At 46.2% G+C, this 20,070-nt stretch overlaps 1 protein-coding gene across 4 annotated transcripts in view; it reads right to left on the bottom strand.

The window, feature by feature from the left end:
• The window catches only part of LOC110524328 (cortactin-binding protein 2), a 72,264-nt gene that overhangs the window by 19,108 nt on the left and 33,086 nt on the right, over positions 1–20,070 (bottom strand). For 2 of the 4 annotated variants that reach the window (XR_016495567.1, XM_036979261.2), the window contains exons 3-6: positions 8,825–9,052; positions 3,907–5,350; positions 1,597–1,803; positions 577–676 (exon numbers count right to left, since the gene is read on the bottom strand). Coding sequence is in view for 3 of the 4 variants with exons in the window: in XM_036979261.2 (XP_036835156.2) it covers positions 577–676; positions 1,597–1,803; positions 3,907–5,350; positions 8,825–9,052 (1,979 nt within the window). In the remaining variant the exon portion in view is untranslated. The remainder of the gene's footprint in view (positions 1–576; positions 677–1,596; positions 1,804–3,906; positions 5,351–8,824; positions 9,053–20,070) is intronic. The other 2 variants (XM_090233411.1, XM_090233410.1) reach the window with 2 other exon arrangements.

Below are 20,070 nucleotides of genomic sequence, written 5' to 3'. Positions count from 1 at the left end.
ATGTTTCGCAGTAAGGAAGATAAGTGTTTCGAATGACATCGGTGTTCATCGTGTAATTATAACCAAATATGTGTAGGGTTTTGTCTACTAATTGGTGATGATGTCATCTTTATTTTTTTTTTACAACAAAACATAGAAAGGCACCATTTGTCAAATATGTTGACGTTGGGGTGGTGCTGGAGATGATGAATATGAAGTTAAAACGTACATTTCCCTTTATGGATTCGGGGCAGGTAAGCTGATCCTAGATCTGTGCGGTTAAGGCAACTTTTACTCTGAGCCGCCAAGTCCATCCAAACGCGGACGACACTATATTTGAGAGGATACTATATTTAACATGTACAGTAACACAATGACATGTCACGCGCTTAGCGCAGGATTTGACAGTTTGCTGTGTGTGATACATATGGGGAGACAATATCTGTCAGTTTGTACGCATGCCAGATACTGAGCCGACAGTTACTGGCAGTGGCTCTATTATGGAACCAGATATTGAGGGGTTGCAGTATGTAGCAGTGACTGTTTTTAGAGACAGGTTGATGTAAAGAATAGGGGTTGTGTGCGTTGTGCACCAACCTGTGGTGTCCGAACGCGGCGGCAAAGTGTAAAGGCGTAAATCCGTTTTCATCAGAAACATCAGCAGACGCCCCTGAAGTCAGCAGCAGCTTAACACATTCTGAGAGAGAGTGGGAGAGAGAAATAGCCATTCATTTCCTCAGTTATTTCCTTTAAATGAAGCAGGGTTTTAATTGTGCCTCTGCACATTGCCACTGTTTACGGATCGACAACCATTGAATGACGGAACACTATCAAACGTGAAAGAAAGGCTTCAAATCTTGGCTGCAATAGGTAGTGTGTGTGTGTGTGTGTCTACCGCCTAAGAGTGGAACAGCAGGAGCTTTTTCTGACACACATGAGTGAGCAGGGATCGCTGTCCCTCGAGGCCACAATTCCCATGTTGTCTATCTGCAGTAATTCTGTGCTTCATATCAATTATAATAACTGTATTGACTAAAATGAATCAATGGAGTTGAACATCTTCGGGTGTGTATCATATATGTTTTGCACTGACTCTATGCACTGACTCTATGCACTGACTCTATGCACTGACTCTATGCACTGACTCTATGCACTGACTCTATGCACTGACTCTATGCACTGACTCTATGCACTGACTCTATGCACTGACTCTATGCACTCACTAGACTACCCATACACTCACACATACTACAATGACACACAAACATGCATATTGACATCACACACACACACACACAGACCCACTTTCACATATGCTGCAGCTTTGTGTTTTATTACCTATCCTGATTGCCTAGTTGCCTCCACTTACATGTACATACCGTAATTACCTCTACCTCGTAACCCTGCACATCGACTCGGCACTGGTACTCCTTGTATATAGCCTCGTTATTGTCATTTTAATAGTGTAACTATTTCTTTTTTTTATTTAGCAAATACTTGTCTTACTTTTTTTTTAACTCTCCATTGTTGGGAACGGGCTCGTAAGTAAGCATTTCACGGTAAAGTCTACACCTGTTGTACTCGGCGCGTCTGACCAACAAAATGTGATGACTGTACCTGTGTGTCCGGTCTGAGCAGCAGAAAACAAGGCAGAGGTTGGGTGGTCTTCAAGGTGACTAATATTATCCGTTGGATCTTGGTTAAGCAGCATTGACAATAAAGTGACATTTCCCTGGGAAGCAGCTTGGAGGAGCAGGGGGCGCCCGTCGTCCAGGGCAACGGGCCCACCGCAGGTTAGCGAGGGGACTATGGAGGGACACCAGCCTAAATGGGAGTTAAAGGGGACACAAGGTTTAACATGGCAGGGAAGCGGATAGAGAGGAGCTGGGAGAAGAGGGGGAGGGACGACACCTGGGAGTTCCACGACACAATGACTAGTGTAGTTACAGCTCAAACGAGAAAGCATGCGTCTATTGATAACCGAGTGAATTTAAAGAGTTTGTTCCCTTTGCTACATATGCCCTCGTAAGCAACGACATAGAATAAGTTGCCTTTCAGAACAGGTGGACACGTCATGGAACCCAGGTGTAGGATGGAGGGCATTTTTTGTCATCTCAACCATCATCCATCCATCCAGCCGCACAACCAACCACAACAATCCCCATTCACGCGTGTATTTAATGGTCAATCAACACACCGACCCCATCCATGCATACACCGTTTAGTATGTTGACGACACTGTTACTTAGCAGGATGTGTGTGAGCAAAGAAACATGTAAAGAAGAAACCATAACACGATTCAGTAAAGGACAAGAAAGAAAGGAAAGCCAATAGCCTACTTTTAATTTGCAACTCAACAGCATAGGCCTAATATTATTCAGCTCTAATCTACTGTGCTGTAAAATTGCTAAAAACTCTGCTCTACAGACGGGGTGGGAGGGAAGGTAAAGGCCGTTGTTAGCTACAACGCTACAAAAAAGGTACATTGTGGGTTATTTGACACTCCTCAGGACAAACAGGTTAAAAAAAAGTGGGTGGAGCAAAGCGAGCTGAAGACCTTTCCGGGAACACCCCTGTCTGATAGACTGAAAAGGAGAGGGAGGAGGGGAGTAAGTAAATCAGCAGTCGCCGTTTCCATGTCGACGGGTAACAGAGACCACACCACTACTGGTGATATTACATCGGCTGGTTAGTTTGGTCGAAAATAAAGTCTGTCTCACCGCTGTGGAGTCAGACGTTGTATGATCTAGTCTTAATAGATGTGCGTTTTGGAAATTATACAATTTCCTCGGCATATTGAAACATTGAGACAAACTTGACTTGGATAAACAAAACAACTTTGGGACTGGAATCTGACAACAGGACCATTAACCTGAAAAGCAAATGTATCACTTCATGAAGTAATGTGGGGCATAGAATACTGCAAATGTCAAAAGAAAACGGCGAAATCTGCACTAAGAACTAACGAGCACCATTACTAGTTTGTTTCGGTCAGTGTAGTGCGAAACACTTCTCTCACATTGACATTAAAAACTAAAAAGACAAAAAAAACAGGACTTGCATCACGCAACTTCTCCACTTGATTGCTTGGAAAATGGTTGTGGAAAACCTTTTTTCAACCAATTGCGACAAACACACGTTGCAGTATAAACAAGAAGTAGTAGTTTAAGCACAACAGCATCAACATTCATAGGACTGTCAACATACATATAATAGGTACATCAAAACAGAGTGCAGGAGTTGACACAGGAAGGGAAATGGAATGGTCAGTGGGAGGGGTTAGTGAAGGGAAAACAGGAAATGTGCAGACAGGAAGTGTGCAGGGAGGGGGTAGTGATGAAGAGGAAGAAGGGCCAAGGGTCACAGGTATCATGCTAGTGGACGATGAAGGGGATGAGGGGAGAGAGCAGCCACTGGCATCAGCTTCAGAGAGGAGGGTTACTCATAGGAACCCTACACACCCTATTTGAACAGGGAAAACTAACCCCAAAACCTCAAGAAACAGTGGAGTAACGCTCCTAATTCCTACAGCCGGAGCAAGCTAGCCTAGCATCTGACCCTTTATCCAGGCCCATGATATTAGCCTGCCACTGGTCTGTTTACAGCTGCTAGCTAGGGGATAACGTGTCAGAATAGGTCTATGGAGAAGCAGGGAGACGACAGGCTCCTGAAGGAGGGGGAAGAGAATTAAGTATGCGTACAGAGAGATCAGGTCTCAAGCAATGGTTTAGGGCCAGAAGGGACGAGAGCTGAACTTGACTGACCCTGCTCTGTTGTGTTCTCCTCTGGACTCCTGTGGTTAAAGCAGGTTCCCTATATCCTGAACACTACGCTAAGCTAGGCTAACCTAGCATTGGAAAGATAGTTGGAGCGGAGAGGTAGAGGCAGTAGGGGGAGAGCGGTAGGGGGAGCGTGGTGCCCCTTTACCTGATGCTGTTGCCAGGGGGCTGCCTGGGGCACGGGAGCTACGGGATGGAGCGCTAGCGGAGGAGGAGGGGTTTATGGAGGGGCTACTGACAGTGATGGCAGCGCTGGTGGGGGGGCACTCTGCACATGCGGCCTGGTGCGGCCCCCTCGCGGGGGGGCAGGCACCCACCTGAGACGCTGTCAGGGCTGGGACCAGGTCCAGGGCGGGTTTGGGCGGCAGCTGGGGCGTGGCGGGTTTTAACCCCACCCCGGGGGAGCGGCTGCCGTCCCCCACCACTTTGATGGGTGGGTGAGGAGGGGATGGGGTCTGGGAGAGGCCCGGCTTTTTGGGCGGGATGGGGGGCGGGTTGCCCCGGTCGATCCTGGCCACGGTGGGGGACTTGAGGCCGATGGGGTGGCCCAGTCGGCCGGGGAAGGGGCCCCCCTCCGAGGTGGAGTGGGGCAGACCGGGACGGAGGGCGCTGGGGCCCCCTGCTGGGGGGCTGGTGAAACGTGAGAGGACCTGCGTGACGGTGTGGCGCGCCTGCTGCTTGGCGGCAAAATTGTCGCGGTTGGTGGGGGAGAGGTCGCGGGACGGCGGGCTGCTGTGGGAGGCCGTGCCGTTTTGGTCCTGCTCCTGAAACTTGTAGCGGGCAGCCTGGACGCGAGGGCTCACCCCCGTGGGCAGCGCTGGAGTGGGGGCTGGGGAGTGAAGTCCCCCGTGGGGCGTCTGGCCCTCTGCTCCGTTCTCCCCCGTTTGAGGAAGTCCCCCTGCGCTACTATGGACCAGCCCCCGGCCTGCGCTGGGCGTCTTGGGCAGGCTGAGGCCTGCGTAGTTGGTGGGAGTGGGTTTGACAGGGATGGTGAGGGGGCTTGGCTTCTTCTGCCCCTCGGCCTCTGGAGGGGACAGATCTGTTTGGCAGGAGGCCGTCCGGGATATGACGGGGTCCGTGGCCACGGCAACAGAGACCGTAGGTTTGGGCGGTGGCGTGTTGGTGGCAGCGGTGGGATCCACGGCAGCAGCACCCAGTTGGGCCGAGACCCTTCTATCATCCTTACAGTCTTCAACATCTTGACCGTCCCGTTCAGTCCTGAGCTGCTCTACCAGACGGCGCAGGCTCAGGCTCTCAGTCTCCTCTCGGCCCAGCCTGGCACGCAGCTGCTCACGCTCCGTGTCCAACTCTGACAGTTGCTTCTCCATCTTGGCCTCCAACTGTTGTCCGCGTTGCCTCTCTGCCGTCAGCTCCTCCTGCAGCCGCCCGGCCGAGCGGCCCTCGTCGTCCAGCCGGGCGGAGATCTCGTCGAAGCGCTGCGACTCCTCCACCACGCGCGTGGCCAGCTGCTTGCACTCCCGCACCAGCATCATCACGATGTGCTTGTTCTTCTCCCGCTCGTCCTTCAGCTGGGCGGTTAGTTTACGGTGCTCCTGCTCCAGACTCTGCAGTTGCAGTTTCTCCAGCTGCAGCTGAGAGACAGAGACCACAAGCCAGTCAGGGGAGATGTCGTTTAGAAAAAACACACACACACACACACACACACACCGAACAACACACCGCTATCCCAAACACAAACTGTACAAACAATCTCAAACATGGAAACTCAAATCACACACGTTATCTGCACACACTCACACAATTGCGTAACAACATACACACACGGTCAGATCACACCTACACCAAACTACACAGATATCAAGCACACATATCTACTACCCACATCTGGTATATCTTTTGCAAAACATACACAGAGTATAGCAAACATTAGGGACACCTTCCTAATATTGAGTTGCACCCCCCTTTTGGCCTCAGAACATTCTTAATTCGTCGAGGCGTGGACTCTACAAGGTGTCGAAAGCGTTCCACAGGGATTCTGGCCCATGTCGACTCCAATGCTTCCTACGGTTGTGTTAAGTTGGCTGGATGTCCTTTGGGGTGGTGGACCATTCTTGATACACAACAGGAAACTGTTGAGTGTGAAAAACCCAGCAGCGTTGCAGTTGTTGACACAAACCGGTGCGCCTGGCACCTACTACCATACCCTGTTCAAAGGCACTTAAACCTTTTGTCTTGCCTATTCACCCTCTGAATGGCAGACACACGCATGTATCAATCGTCTCAAGGCTTAAAAAGTCCTTAACAAGTGGCATCAATAAAGGGATCATAGCTTTAACCTGGTCAGTCTGTGTCACGGAACGAGTAGGTGTTGATTTGTATGCTCGGTGTACAGCATGTCACACCCACGCCGCCACATGACATACAGTAGATCTGCGGCACGTCACATAAACCACGTAGGCCCTGCGTCACACACACACACACATCACCTTAACGTTAATCCAATACACAAGGGTGCACGTACATTCACTTTGCTCCCTCCTTACTCACACACACACACACACACACACACACACACACACACACACACAAGCGCCTCCCTCAAATCACGCCCAGAGTGGAGAGCTCAGCTCGCCAACACACTGAAATCAATATGCTCACTTTATGAACTGTGGAGGTGCTCTCTAGGCTCCTTGCGTTTGTTGAAACTATTTCCTGAACCTACCTGGTCTGATAACCAAAGACTTGAAAACACGACAACGCCTACAATGGATTTACTATGATTTTGAAAAGCTACAAACCTTTCAGGAAACACCACTTGGCAATAATTGCAAGCTGACATTGTATGTTCAAAAGGACAAGGTGAATAGTAGTGCTCAACTAACTGAACAAGAATGAGGAACATTTCCTCCTCTCCATGTTCACACAACAGTGGAAAATAGTCATGTTTAAATGACCTCAGTATTGTCGGTCTCTCCCTAGAAGACCACAAAATACAAAACAGACCCGTTTGAATTCAGCAATAACAGTCCTCCTTTTTAGAATATTGATTTAATCATAATTCAGAAAGCAAAAGACCTAATTTACACAGAAACAGTCAATATGCAAAATAGCACACACACACACACACACACGGCGGAGCAGTTATTGGAAGAACGGCACTCACACGGGGGGAAAAAATGGACGATGGAATCTAACGTTTCAAACATCTGATTGAATTTCGATGACTTGTCAACCCCGGGCGACTATATCTGGAGCGAGGCTGCTATTGTTAGCTGTGCGTTGGCAGCGAGGGTACAGGCTTAACTGGGCTTTCCGGGCGATTGCCTGCCCCGCTGCTCTAACGAGCCCAAACAATGAGGCTGATATCCACTACGCCTGCCTGCTACCCACCCCCAAACACGACCCCTTGTAAATCCTCACAGGAACGAACACACATCTCGGACTGATCGACTGAGTCCCTGTTACGTCACTCCTATGAGGCCGAGTAGCTCCTACGGCATGAAGCTTGAATAGCAACAGAATGACATCCGATTGAAATGAAGCACTTCCAACTGTGCCGTTTGTACTACGGTGAGATCTGTTGCCATGAGGAAACACTAATTTCTCCCATTTAGGATGCGGGTCTTGTTCGAGTGGAGTCTATATTCTCCCTAAAGGACCATTTGATTTACTTGTATTGTCCACTCGGCGTGTACACCTCACTGGCATCACAAAGTCAGTAAGGACCCTGCCCTGTTCCTAATGACTCATTCATAATGCATTATGCCAGTACACACACACACACACACACACACACACACACACACACACACACACACACACACACACACACACACACACACACACACACGCCTTGCACTCTGCCAGGCAGGTGAGCGGAGTGTTACACACGGATGAATGGCACCAGGCCTTTCAGCTGGCTTTTAAAACCCATTCATATTTCAGGAGGCTGACTCAGAAAAACGTGACTTTGTATGGGGGTCGGTGTGAACACGGGATAGGATAAAAAAATAAATAAAGTTGTTTCTCATGTATTTGTTTATGTTCCAGTATGTTATTATTCACAGACCAGAGCAAACGATTTGTTTGGCGTTCTCGTCGTTGTCATGTTCTGGTTTGTGGCAGATGAAATGGCTAGCTTCATCCAGACAATCGTGTGGCCTGTCACCGTGACAAAGGCAGAAGGTTGGGGGAGGTGGTTTATTCCAGGAGTGGGAGGGAGGGGGTATTGGGAAAATGAGCCAAGAGCTTCTAGTTTTTTGGACTCCATGCTGTGCTGCTGTAGTGACATTGAGTCAAAATGGAGCGGCTGCAGGTTTCATTGCGTCTCAGTGGCTAAACGCAAACAGCAGGGTCATGTCGAGTAGGGCACACCGTAGCAAAACGTTTTGCAATAGAATTAGCTAGTACGGAAGTGGATCCTCTAAATACTCCTCAATCACCTCTCTCTTACTCTACCTTCCCCCCCTTCTTCCATTCTCTCCGCATCATCCCCTGGCTGGCTGGCTGGCTGTGTCTCACTGCTTATCTGGAGCACACAGCACAGTGCTGGCTAACAGAGGTGTCTCCCCAGCCACACAAGCCCGGTTGGAGAGAATCTCGGGTCTCCGCTGGCTCTGTGACTGGTGGAAGGGTTCAGGAACAGGACAAGGAGAGCAGTTCTCTCACATACACCCCCCAGCCTTCCTCCCAGGCAAGCCCCATTCCACACACCAACATTCTATCTAACCTCAGACAATTATACACTGCCACGCACACCATTCCCCTCACACTCGCCCTGCAAACCTCCCATAAACACACCCTTACGCTCACCCACTCCATCCCTCACCCACTACCTCTGCTGGGATAGCACACAGAGAGAGGGGAAACAGGACGGAGACGGAACACATCTGGCCACGGTGGACTTAAATCAGACAGGTAGTCCTACATAGTCCAGGGACAGTAAGATGTACAGCAGATACATACACTTGCTCTCCGACGCGCGCACGCACATTCACACACTTGACATTAACCAAATATGGCAAAGCAACTTCAAATGCATCTCACACACACACACACAGTTATCATATTATAGTATTGTCTACAAATAGCCTCCCATAACCTACCCTCTTTTGCCTGCTCTCGGCAGCTTCCAGCTCAGCTGACATCCTCTCCTGCATCTTCCTGCAGTGGGCCATGACAGCCTCCAGGACTGCGATGGGGCTGGAGCCCACAGGCCGGCGCTCCTTGTCCCCCCCGGGGACACAGTCAAAGTCCCTCTGCAGGGCCAGGAAGGGGTCGGTCAGACTGAAGTGGCCGTAACGCTCCTGCAGGAACACCTCCTTCCGCCGCGCCTACGGAGAGATATAAATAAATAAATAAATAAAGAGAGAGAGAGAGAGAGAGAGAGAGAGAGACAGACAGATGGAATTCTGTGATTCCTCTGTCTATGACCATTTGATTTGTACAACCAATCGATTCTTAAAAAGCCGAAGGGTATTAGCTAGGTACACGTTTGACGATTACTATACGAGTGGATTGATTAGCATGTCTGTGGTCCTAAGTGTTACTAATTGCCTGCACACGCAGGGTCTCTTCAAGTTAAGAACTGTCCACCCCTGTCCTAGACCCATATACATGTTATTGATGGGACCCAGTCTCAGCTCAGCCCCTTCACTTGCACTCTGGCCAGCCTTAGCTCAGCCCAGCACCGCGGGTCGTGGGAAAGGCAAGTCCAGACGGTCATGCTGTGCCCACTGTGCCCTCTCTGGCGTGGGCCAATTCCTAAGCTCCACTCTCCTGTCCAACCACTCACTGCTACAGGAGCCATGATGTCTGTTAGATTACATTGGGAGTCGAGAGGCAGGGGAAATGGTGTGTTTAATCTGTTAGTAATATTCTGGGATGTTGTAACACAGACGGGCAGATACAGTGGGGCAAAAAAGTATTTAGTCAGCCACCAATTGTGCAAGTTCTCCCACTTAAAAAGATGAGAGAGGCCTGTAATTTTCATCATAGGTACACTTCAACTATGACAGACAAAATGAGGTAAAAAATCCAGACAATCATATTGTAGGATTTTTAATGAATTTATTTGCAAATTATGGTGGTAAGTATTTGGTCACCTACAAACAAGCAAGATTTCTAGCTCTCACAGACCTGTAACTTCTTCTTTAAGAGGCTCCTCTGTCCTCCACTCGTTACCTGTATTAATGGCACCTGTTTGAACTTGTTATCAGTATAAAAGACACCTGTCCACAACCTCAAACAGTCACACTCCAAACTCCACTATGGCCAAGACCAAAGAGCTGTCAAAGGACACCAGAAACACAATTGTAGACCTGCACCAGGCTGGGAAGACTGAATCTGCAATAGGTAAGCAGCTTGGTTTGAAGAAATCAACTGTGGGAGCAATTATTAGGATATGGAAGACATACAAGACCACTGATAATCTCCCTCGATCTGGGGCTCCACGCAAGATCTCACCCCGTGGCGTCAAAATGATCACAAGAACGGTGAGCAAAAATCCCAGAACCACACGGGGGGACATAGTGAATGACCTGCAGAGAGCTGGGACCAAAGTAACAAAGCCTACCATCAGTAACACACTACACCGCCAGGGACTCAAATCCTGCAGTGCCAGACGTGTCCCCCTGCTTAAGCCAGTACATGTCCAGGCCCGTCTGAAGTTTGCTAGAGAGCATTTGGATGATCCAGAAGAAGATTGGGAGAATGTCATACGGTCGTGTTTGGAGGACAAAGAATGCTGAGATGCATCCAAAGAACACCATACCTACTGTGAAGCATGGGGGTGGAAACATCATGCTTTGAGGCTGTTTTTCTGCAAAGGGACCAGGACGACTGATCCGTGTAAAGGAAAGAATGAATGGGGCCATGTATCGTGAGATTTTGAGTGAAAACCTCCTTCCATCAGCAAGGGCATTGAAGATGAAACGTGGCTGGGTCTTTCAGCATGACAATGATCCCAAACACACCGCCCGGGAAACGAAGGAGTGGCTTCATAAGAAGCATTTCAAGGTCCTGGAGTGGCCTAGCCAGTCTCCAGATCTCAACCCCATAGAAAATCTTTGGAGGGAGTTGAAAGTCTGTGTTGCCCAGCAACAGCCCCAAAACATCACTGCTCTAGAGGAGATCTGCATGGAGGAATGGGACAAAATACCAGCAACAATGTGTGAAAACCTTGTGATGACTTACAGAAAACGTTTGACCTCTGTCATTGCCAACAAAGGGTATATAACAAAGTATTGAGATAAGCTTTTGTTATTGACCAAATACTTATTTTCCACCATCATTTGCAAATAAATTCATAAAAAAGTCCTACAATGTGATTTTCTGGATTTTTTTTCTCATTTTGTCTATCATAGTTGAAGTGCACCTATGATGAAAATTACAGGCCTCTCATCTTTTTAAGTGGGAGAACTTGCACAATTGGTGGCTGACTAAATACTTTTTTGCCCCACTGTAGATAAGACAATGGGAAGACAATAACTGGGGATAGATTCCCAGGCACCTAAGTACTTTTTAATGCACCGGCATAATTTGGTATCAGGCAAGAGTCTTTATTGGGCATAAGAGCACCGGTGGGTGAATTTGAGGCACTGCTATGAGTAAGTGTCAGTTAGCCAATGCAGCTACGCTAAGCTACTGTAGCCATTATTATCATCTAGGCCTTCGGGCAACTGTGGACACCATTGACCATGTAATAATTGACCACACGATCGTTGAGCTCACGAGCCAGTGACCAAAGGATTCACAGGTCATAAACCACTTCAAACCAAACCCCTTGGTTAAGGAACTAAATAGTAAAACACGGACAGTTTTAAGGACGAATCACTACTGTACATTCCTGGAGAGAAGCTGAAACCCTACATTCCTTCATTGTTCAGAGGAAAGGGGGATCTCCCCTAGGCTAGGGCTGAACATGAAGCTACCTCTACAGTGTTACAGTGCTACATTCACAGTGTTCAATGTTCAGGACATTGAGTTCTGTGTGCACAGGGTAAAAGGAATAATTTATGACAGTTGGTCTTGAAATCAAGCAGAAGGGGAGTGAGAAACAGAGAGAGAGAGAGAGAGAGACACACACAAAGAGAAGTGAGAGAACAGACACAGAATGTGTTCCTGGGGGGTGGCTAGCTACTGTGCTCTTGTGGCCGATGCTTCGCCAAAGAAGGAGATGAAATTCACAGAACGCACACGTGCATTAAATAGGAATACTTTGAACACACATAAATAAACTACTGCATAGCCTTGCTACACATGCGCGCACGAGCACACACACAGAGGGTAGGAGCAGGGTAGAGATTGATGGCGATCCCCAAACATTCAAAGGTAGCTCCCATTACTCTGACCGTTAACTGTGAACATACCACAGAAAGGGAGAGAGCGAGAGAGTATGGATGAGAGAGGAATAAGAAGGAAAGAGGGGAGAGCAAGCGAGAGAGAGTTGGGTGTGGGACATTGAAGTGTGTGTGTGTGTGTGTGGCTGCATTTACAAAGGCATCCCGATTCAGATCTTTTGCATATCTGATACCCATCTGATCTTTTCCCTAATGTGTAAGTCAGTATGGATGTGGAGGGTGCAGTGAGGTCACAGACATCTGGTCTTCTCCACTGGGCTTTCACAAATATCATCCCTAATTACAGGGGATCTACCATACATAGACCCCCACCTCACACACACACACAGACAGACAGACGTTTATACTGTCTCAACATAGGGTTATTAGGAGACTGACTTAGGGCTGGGCGATATGGACAAAATATTTCAAAATTTTCAGCATTTTCAGAAACGTCTGCATTTCCCTGCGCTCATTGAGAATTCCCACGCAGGGCTGCACGAAACAATCTAGGCCTTATTTTGAACCAAACCTTGCAATTTGACTTTGACTTGTGATTTAGAGCATAACGCTTGGGTGAACTGTTGGAATCATGGAAATCGAATGATTATTCTAATTCTATAGTTAGAATATAATATTGGGTACTTTAAATGCAGTGTTTTGACATTACAAATGAAAATGCCAGGGAGGAGTTATTGTGACAGAGTAGAAACCAAAGTGTTGACAATTGTTCCTAGGGCACCCTATAATCTTTATATACATTGAATGTTTTCTCTTAACTACTTCATGTAGCTAACATATTCTTGCTTCGCGTATTCCTTTGATTTAGAAGATACTGTTAAACAAAAAATTATGCAGATGTAGGTCTACACCATCACTGGTATTATCAGGCTATATGGCACTGTGATTATTATTATTTGACCATGCTGGTCATTTATGAACATTTGAACATCTTGGCCATGTTCTGTTATAATCTCCATCCGGCACAGCCAGAAGAGGACTGGCAACCCCTTATAGCCTGGTTCCTCTAGGTTTCTTCCTAGGTTTTGGCCTTTCTAGGGAGTTTTTCCTAGCCACCGTGCTTCTACACCTGCATTGCTTGCTGTTTGGGGTTTTAGGCTGAGTTTCTGTACAGCACTTTGAGATATCAGCTGATGTAAGAAGGGCTTTATAATTAAATTTGATTAGTTACGTTCGCTCTGACTCAGTACAATTAATAGCTAGCTGGCGATTAGCATTAGCGACTAGAATTAGCGTCTAACAATATTTAGACCCAACCTACTAAGACAAACTAGTGGTTTCCAGATGTAAGAAACAAACTAATGGTGTAATTATAAAAACGCTAGTGGACTTCTATTAAGAAGCTAAGTGAAAACGCCATCGTTGTCGTCAACATTACCGCATGTGCTGCATTAACAACGCAGAGACTGAACGCAAGCGTCTCGTGGTGGAGGAACTACAAATGCGCTCCTTGAGTGACAGGGGGCGGGGCTTGGTCTGTGTGGAAAGCGGCATGGAGAGAGAGAGAGAACGGAGAGAGTTGGACTTTACACGCGGCGTATCACATTCAATAACACACCAAAACATTCAAAAACCCGTATATAAAAAAAGTGAAGTAAAAAACAAAGCGGTCCGTGCATCAATACAGGTATTTCGTAAAATATGGTATCCCGTCCAGCCCTACTCTGACTACTCATCTGGATTGTATAAAAGAGGATAGATGTGGCCAGTTGTTGGCAGGTAAATACATGGGCATTCTACTCTACGATACTCCGTGTTTTGATGCCAGTACACTCCTGAATACAGAGCTCTTAGAGGACAACTCTAGGGCACGTTAAGTAACTAACAAGCGGAAAATTCTGTTTACCTCAACAAATAAAAACAGCCCGTGGCTCCCTGTGAGAGAGATGGCATCTGTAACCAGCGTTTATTTCCGGAGGGGAAGGGGGGGGTGTATCCATCCAATAATATTTACACTGGAGAGGACATGGCTACCTCAGGGTGGCCAGACCAGCACAGGCTAGTAAGTGTCACATGACCTGCAGATGACCTGCAGATAACCAGAGGCAGACCCTTTCTACGGTTAATTAATGATTTATAAGTGCTTAATAAATGCTTTCTGTGGTTAATAAGTATACTTTTTAAGGAACAGGGCAAGGTTGACATCTTTGTATACGTGCAGGTTGGAACATTTGGAAGAGGACAGTGCACAAAACAAGACCGCGTCACACTACACCATAGGGTCGGCCCTATAGTGTGAATCAGGAATAAGAATCGAATAAGTCCTGTAGGAAATGGAAAAGCTATCTATTTCCTGGTGAGCAGGAAGAGGTCGGGGGTGGGCAGGAAGAGGCTCCTCTACTGGAGGTCCTTTGACAAATGCTGAAAACAAATGTGCTGTTATGGCTGTAGTGTCATTTAGAATGGATACTTAAATACCTCCCCGATACTGTAAGTACATTGTACACTGGGAAACAATATGCTTAGGAAAAAATATTATTAGTGTGGAATTGACAGCCGGGGGAGATTTGTTGATGGAAAGTTGTACAGGGGGACAATAGTTTTGCTCCCTGATGTGCTTAAGGATAAGGTGTGTTTTATTATGTCCAAGATCAGCTGTTTTGACTGCGGGAGGATATTCCTGCATGCCTGTGGTATTTCCTAGCAGAGCCAGTGTTTAACACTCCCCATGATGTATGTATGTATGTATGTATGTATGTATGTATGTATGTATGTATGTATGTAGAAGTTTACATACACCTTAGACGAATGTGCTTTTTTCGCAAATGCTCTTTTGTTAAAACATCCCCCGTTTGGTGAAGTTGGCTGTCTATGTTAGGAAGAAATAGTCGTCACACAGTTCTCAACGAGCCAGGCGGCCCAAACTGCTGCATATACCCTGACTCTTTTGCACAGAACGCAAGAGAAGTGACAAAATGTCCCTAGTTAAAAGAAAGTTAGCAGGCAATATTAACTAAATATGCAGGTTTAAAAATATATACTAGTGTATTGATTTTAAAGGTGTGGATGTTTATGGTTAGGTACAAATTGGTGCAACAACAGTGCTTTTTTCATGAATGCGCTTGTTAAATCACCCGTTTGGGAAGTAGGCTGTGATTCGATGATAAAGTAACAGGCACCGCATTGTTTATATGCAACGCAGGACAAGCTAGTTAAACTAGTAATATCATCAACCATGAGTAGTTAACTAGTGATTATGTTAAGATTGATTGTTTTTTATAAGATGTGTTTCATGCTAGCTAGCACCTTACCTTGGCTCCTTGCTGCACAGGTAGTCAGCCTGCCATGCAGTCTCCTCATGGAGCGCAATGTAACCGGCCATGATCGGTGTCCAAAAATGCCGATTACCGATTGTTATGAAAACTTGAAATCGGCCCTAATTAAATCGGTCGACCTCTAGTATGTATGTATGTATGTATGTATGTATGTATGCATGCATGTATGTATGTGGCACAGTACTGTACTGAAAGTTATAACAGTATAGGCAGTCTATTTCAGAGTGTATCCATGTAGCCCTACTACTAACAGAGTATTTCAATATTCATAGTGTTTTATTCACCAGTAAGACTGCAGTAACATCAGAGTATATTTACTGCCAGTGCTGTGTGTATACTAAGGCCCCAGTCAGTATTATTAGCATCGACCTTTACAGGCATGCATAGCTGGGTGAGAGGGTTCAGGGAACGCAGCCAGAGAAACAGCACAGTCAGGAGGAGGAGAGAGAGAGAGAGGGGTGAGAGAGAGAGGAGAAGAGGGGAGAGAGGGGAAGGGAGGGAGGGAGAGAGAGAGAGAGGGGAAGGGAGGGAGAGAGGGCGAGAGAGGGGGAAGGGAGAGAGAGGGATAGGGGAGAGAGTAAGACAGAGTGGCAGCGAGAGCAAGAGAGTGGCAGCGGAAGGAAGCGGGTGTGATAAAATAAAGTGAGAGTGAAAGAGAGAAAAAGAGAGCACTCAAAGCTCGTCTGGAGAAAAAGGATCATATTTTATTCAAAGCCCCATTAATTGTGTATTCATGACAATCTGAATTTTACATTAGAGGCAGTGTCAATCTGGCCATAATGCATAAATCAATATCTCTAACAGCTACAGGGTAAAAAAAACGTGTGTATATATATTATATATATATATATATATATATATATATATATATATATATATATATATATATATATATATATATATATATATATATATATATATATATATATATATATATATATGTGTGTGCAGAGGGGAAAGGCTACCTAAATCTAGAAGGATTTAATAAATGTACATGTTATCTTTTCCTCTACAACTCAAAGAAAAATGATTAAACTTTGAAAGGCAAGGAAGGCCCTTACTAATATTGACACTCAGCTATTGTCTGGTGCTCTGCTGCTCTCCCAGATAAAACTCCAAGAGGCCGATAGAAATGCATTATGTAGAACAGAGACGTCTCTGTTACGTAGCAATAAAGAATCGCGTCATCACCTCTACATGTTACATTTCTATGTGCTACCTCACCCGTGCAATGACAGCTTGGTCAATACGTCGACAGCTCCACAAGTTCCTCATTTCAGCCACAGGGGCTCCAGATCAACATCGCCCACCATGGTCCGACCACGGCCCCATACACCTCCAACCCCTGGCTAAACAAACTGACGCTATTGCTGCTAATGCTCGCCTGTTGCGAGATAGGATGAGTTAAGCTGAGGGGAATTAGTAGACTAGTTACATGGCTACTAGGGTGGGTTTGTGTGATGGTGGGGCCAGGGGAATATATATATATATTTTTTTTTTTAGCAGGCAGACAGAAGGACAACACTGGGATTGGGAAATTCTGCCATCAAGGACTCCGGAATAATGGCCGTTTGGAATCATATGCGGCAGGGGCCAAGGTCGAAAGGTCAGCCATGAGAGAGGCTTTTGTCGACTGTGTATGGGTGTGTGTAGGACCGTTTAAATCAGACACAGCGAGCTCTTTGTGGTATTTAAAGACTTCCACGGGGCCTTCTCCCTTGCCTCTCTTCTCACACACACACTAGCTTGTTCTTTGCAAGAACCAGGGGAAAAGAACGCTTTTGGGTCATTAACAAAAAATCATGTCTGAATGCAAGAGTTCTGCCTCAAAGCTGCCCATCTAAAGATCCTGCCTTTGATATTCACATGCACACACACACACACACACGACTGGCAATACTGTTCTCATTCACTAAAACACCTAATTTAAGTCATTGAAAATAAGAATTTGTTCTTAACTGACTTGCCTAGTTAAATAAAGGTGTGTTATATATATATATATATATACACAAATCGGGTAGCCTAGTGGTTAGAGCGTTGGACTAGTAACCGGAAGGTTGCAAGTTCAAACCCCCGAGCTGACAAGGTACAAATCTGTCGTTCTGCCCCTGAACAGGGGCAGAACGACAGGCCGTCATTGAAAATAGGCCGTCATTGAAAATAAGAATTTGTTCTTAACTGACTTGCCTAGTTAAATAAAGGTTAAAAAAATATATATAAAAAAAGTGAATCAGCTTATCAGAAAAACTGAATATATTATGACTGAGGATAAAGCCGTGATAGGCTATCTACATTTATGTTCTCTAGAGATCCAATATCTGGGATATTGGAGGCTTTACTGGAATACTGGCCAGAGTGTGTGTGTGGGGCAGTATGGGTCCTGGGGGTCCCCCAGCTCTCTCTCCCTTCTGTCACACCCACCCAGGCACTACGATTTATTTATTTTTATATATATATATATCCTTTATTTAACAAGGCAAGTCAGTTAAGAACAAATTCTTATTTTCAATGACGGCCTAGGAACTGCCTGTTCAGGAGCAGAACAACAGATTTGTACCTCGTCAGCTCAAGGGTTTGAACTTGCAACCGTCCGGTTACTAGTCCAACGCTCTAACCACTAGGCTACCCTGCCGCCCCTGAACCCCACCTCACATCAACAACCATAAGACATGACGCGTCAACAACAACAAAAAACACCTAAACCTACTCCTCTGAACTGTCAAAAAGTACCACCAAAGAAGTGTACCTGCTTCAATGAAAAGGTCTTTCAACCATACATGCACTTCTCATACCAGTCTTTTCCTTTTTATCCCATGTAACACGAACAATACTAGAGATCCATTTACCATATGTTCAATATGGTGAGGCCATCCCTCCCTCATGGAAGGGAGAGGGTGGAGAGATAAAGAGAACGAAAGAGAAGAGTGACTCATCCTGATCGTCTCTCTATTCCTTTTCTTCTCGGGTGGGGTGGGGTGGAGCGTACCCTTCACTGTGCTGCAATGCCTTGTGGGAGACAAATATCCATATGAAAAGACCTGGGCTTCCCGAAGGATCATAGGAGATGGATTCAAATGTACAGCAAGACCGATGATTAGTTGGGCAATGAGAGGGAAGGTGAATGGAGGGGGGTGCATGTGCACATCACAGTCTGTGCTCTACTAACAAGAGAGAGACAGGTCATCCACTAATTTGCCAACTAGAAAAACAGTATGGGAATAATATAATGATCTAGATAAGAGAGAGACACGGACACACACATACAGCATGAATCAAATGATGATCTCTTCTCATTTCCAGTATGTTGGGTAGCTTACTGTAACATAGAAACAGATCTGCCTTTTGAGTCGAGAGAGCGCGAGAGTGAGCAAGAGGGATTTCACTTTGCTGGAGGGATCAATAAACACATGAACATTTACCAGCACATGCCTGACAGAGAGAGAGAGAAAAGAGACCAGGAGAGAGAAAGAGCGAGAGAGAGAGAGCGAGAGAACAGGAAAGGGAGATTTGTTTAAGGAGTGACTCAGGGGTCTGTAAATGGAAACAGTGGAGAATATAAGGCTGATTTAACAGAGATTTTCACACATGGGTAGACAAGTAGAATCTGTTCATGTTTTTAAGTGTTGCTCAATAGGAATGTGTCAGCAACAGTAGCGTCGGATTGGATCAAGTCTTTCAACTAACAACTAATACATCATGTCTGAGCACATCCTCCTTGGATCTACAACAGCACTTAAACCTATAGCAGAGCATACCAACTGCACCTGCAGATAGCCTTTGAGAAAAGATTGACGTTTCGAACGCTGTTTGAAGCTTCAAAGTGGCTGGCCAGTCTACCCCCTTTCTATCTGTGTGTCATATTCTACTACAGTATACAGCTGCACCACAATGGAGCCATTCTAAATGGTATTGCCATTTTGGAATAGACGTTTTTTAGCTACACTCTCCATCCCTCCTCACTCGCTCCGTCTCCAGCTCTCCATTTCCATCCATGTCACCCCATCCATTCTTCACAACATTCTTCATTTCTCAGTCTCTCTCTATGCCTCTAAGTCCCCCCTCCGCTCGCTCTCTCTCTCTCTCTGTCACAGCATGTTTGCTTAGAGTCTATCCTACTGAAATGTGTGTGCCTTGCCTCAGGGTGACGTGACAGCAGAGGAACAGTCAGTGACATTACATTTACATTAGCCGTTAGCTGGTGTTGAGCCTCCACCGCTAGGGACAAACCAAGCCACTCTTATATAACCAGCCGAGCAGCAGGCCAGGCAGGCAGGGAACGTGCGAGTGGCTAATTCGGTCCCACTACAATGGCATTTACAGGCCCCAGATGCCAACAGCGCTAGGCTAACAAGAACAACCCAGCAGGTATGAGTGCTCTCTCCGTCAAAACCAATCGCAAACCGAATACTCATGTGGCTAATGGGTGAATTGAATAGAATGTGCTCATTTAGGCTATATGAAGGCTTGTGCCAAAAGGGGAATCCCAAAATGTCAATGCATAAATAAGGCTATGGTATGGCACCGACGTCATTGGAGGTGGCTGAGAAGAGGAGGGCTCTATTTATTACATTTTTTATTTTATTCAACCTTTATTTATACAGGTTTTTCTCATTGAGATAACATTTATTTTCAAGAGAACTTGTCTGACAGCAGCAGGGGGGGGGACAATGTTCCAGACAAAACAACTTACGTACACTAACACACCATTGAACAAAA

Source organism: Oncorhynchus mykiss, chromosome 1 (genome assembly GCF_057628025.1).
Source record: "Oncorhynchus mykiss isolate SJ-2025 chromosome 1, ASM5762802v1, whole genome shotgun sequence".
Lineage (NCBI taxonomy): Eukaryota > Metazoa > Chordata > Actinopteri > Salmoniformes > Salmonidae > Oncorhynchus > Oncorhynchus mykiss.
The sequence above is the reverse complement of the archived record's forward strand: the minus strand, read 5'-3'. Positions and strand labels throughout refer to the sequence as shown.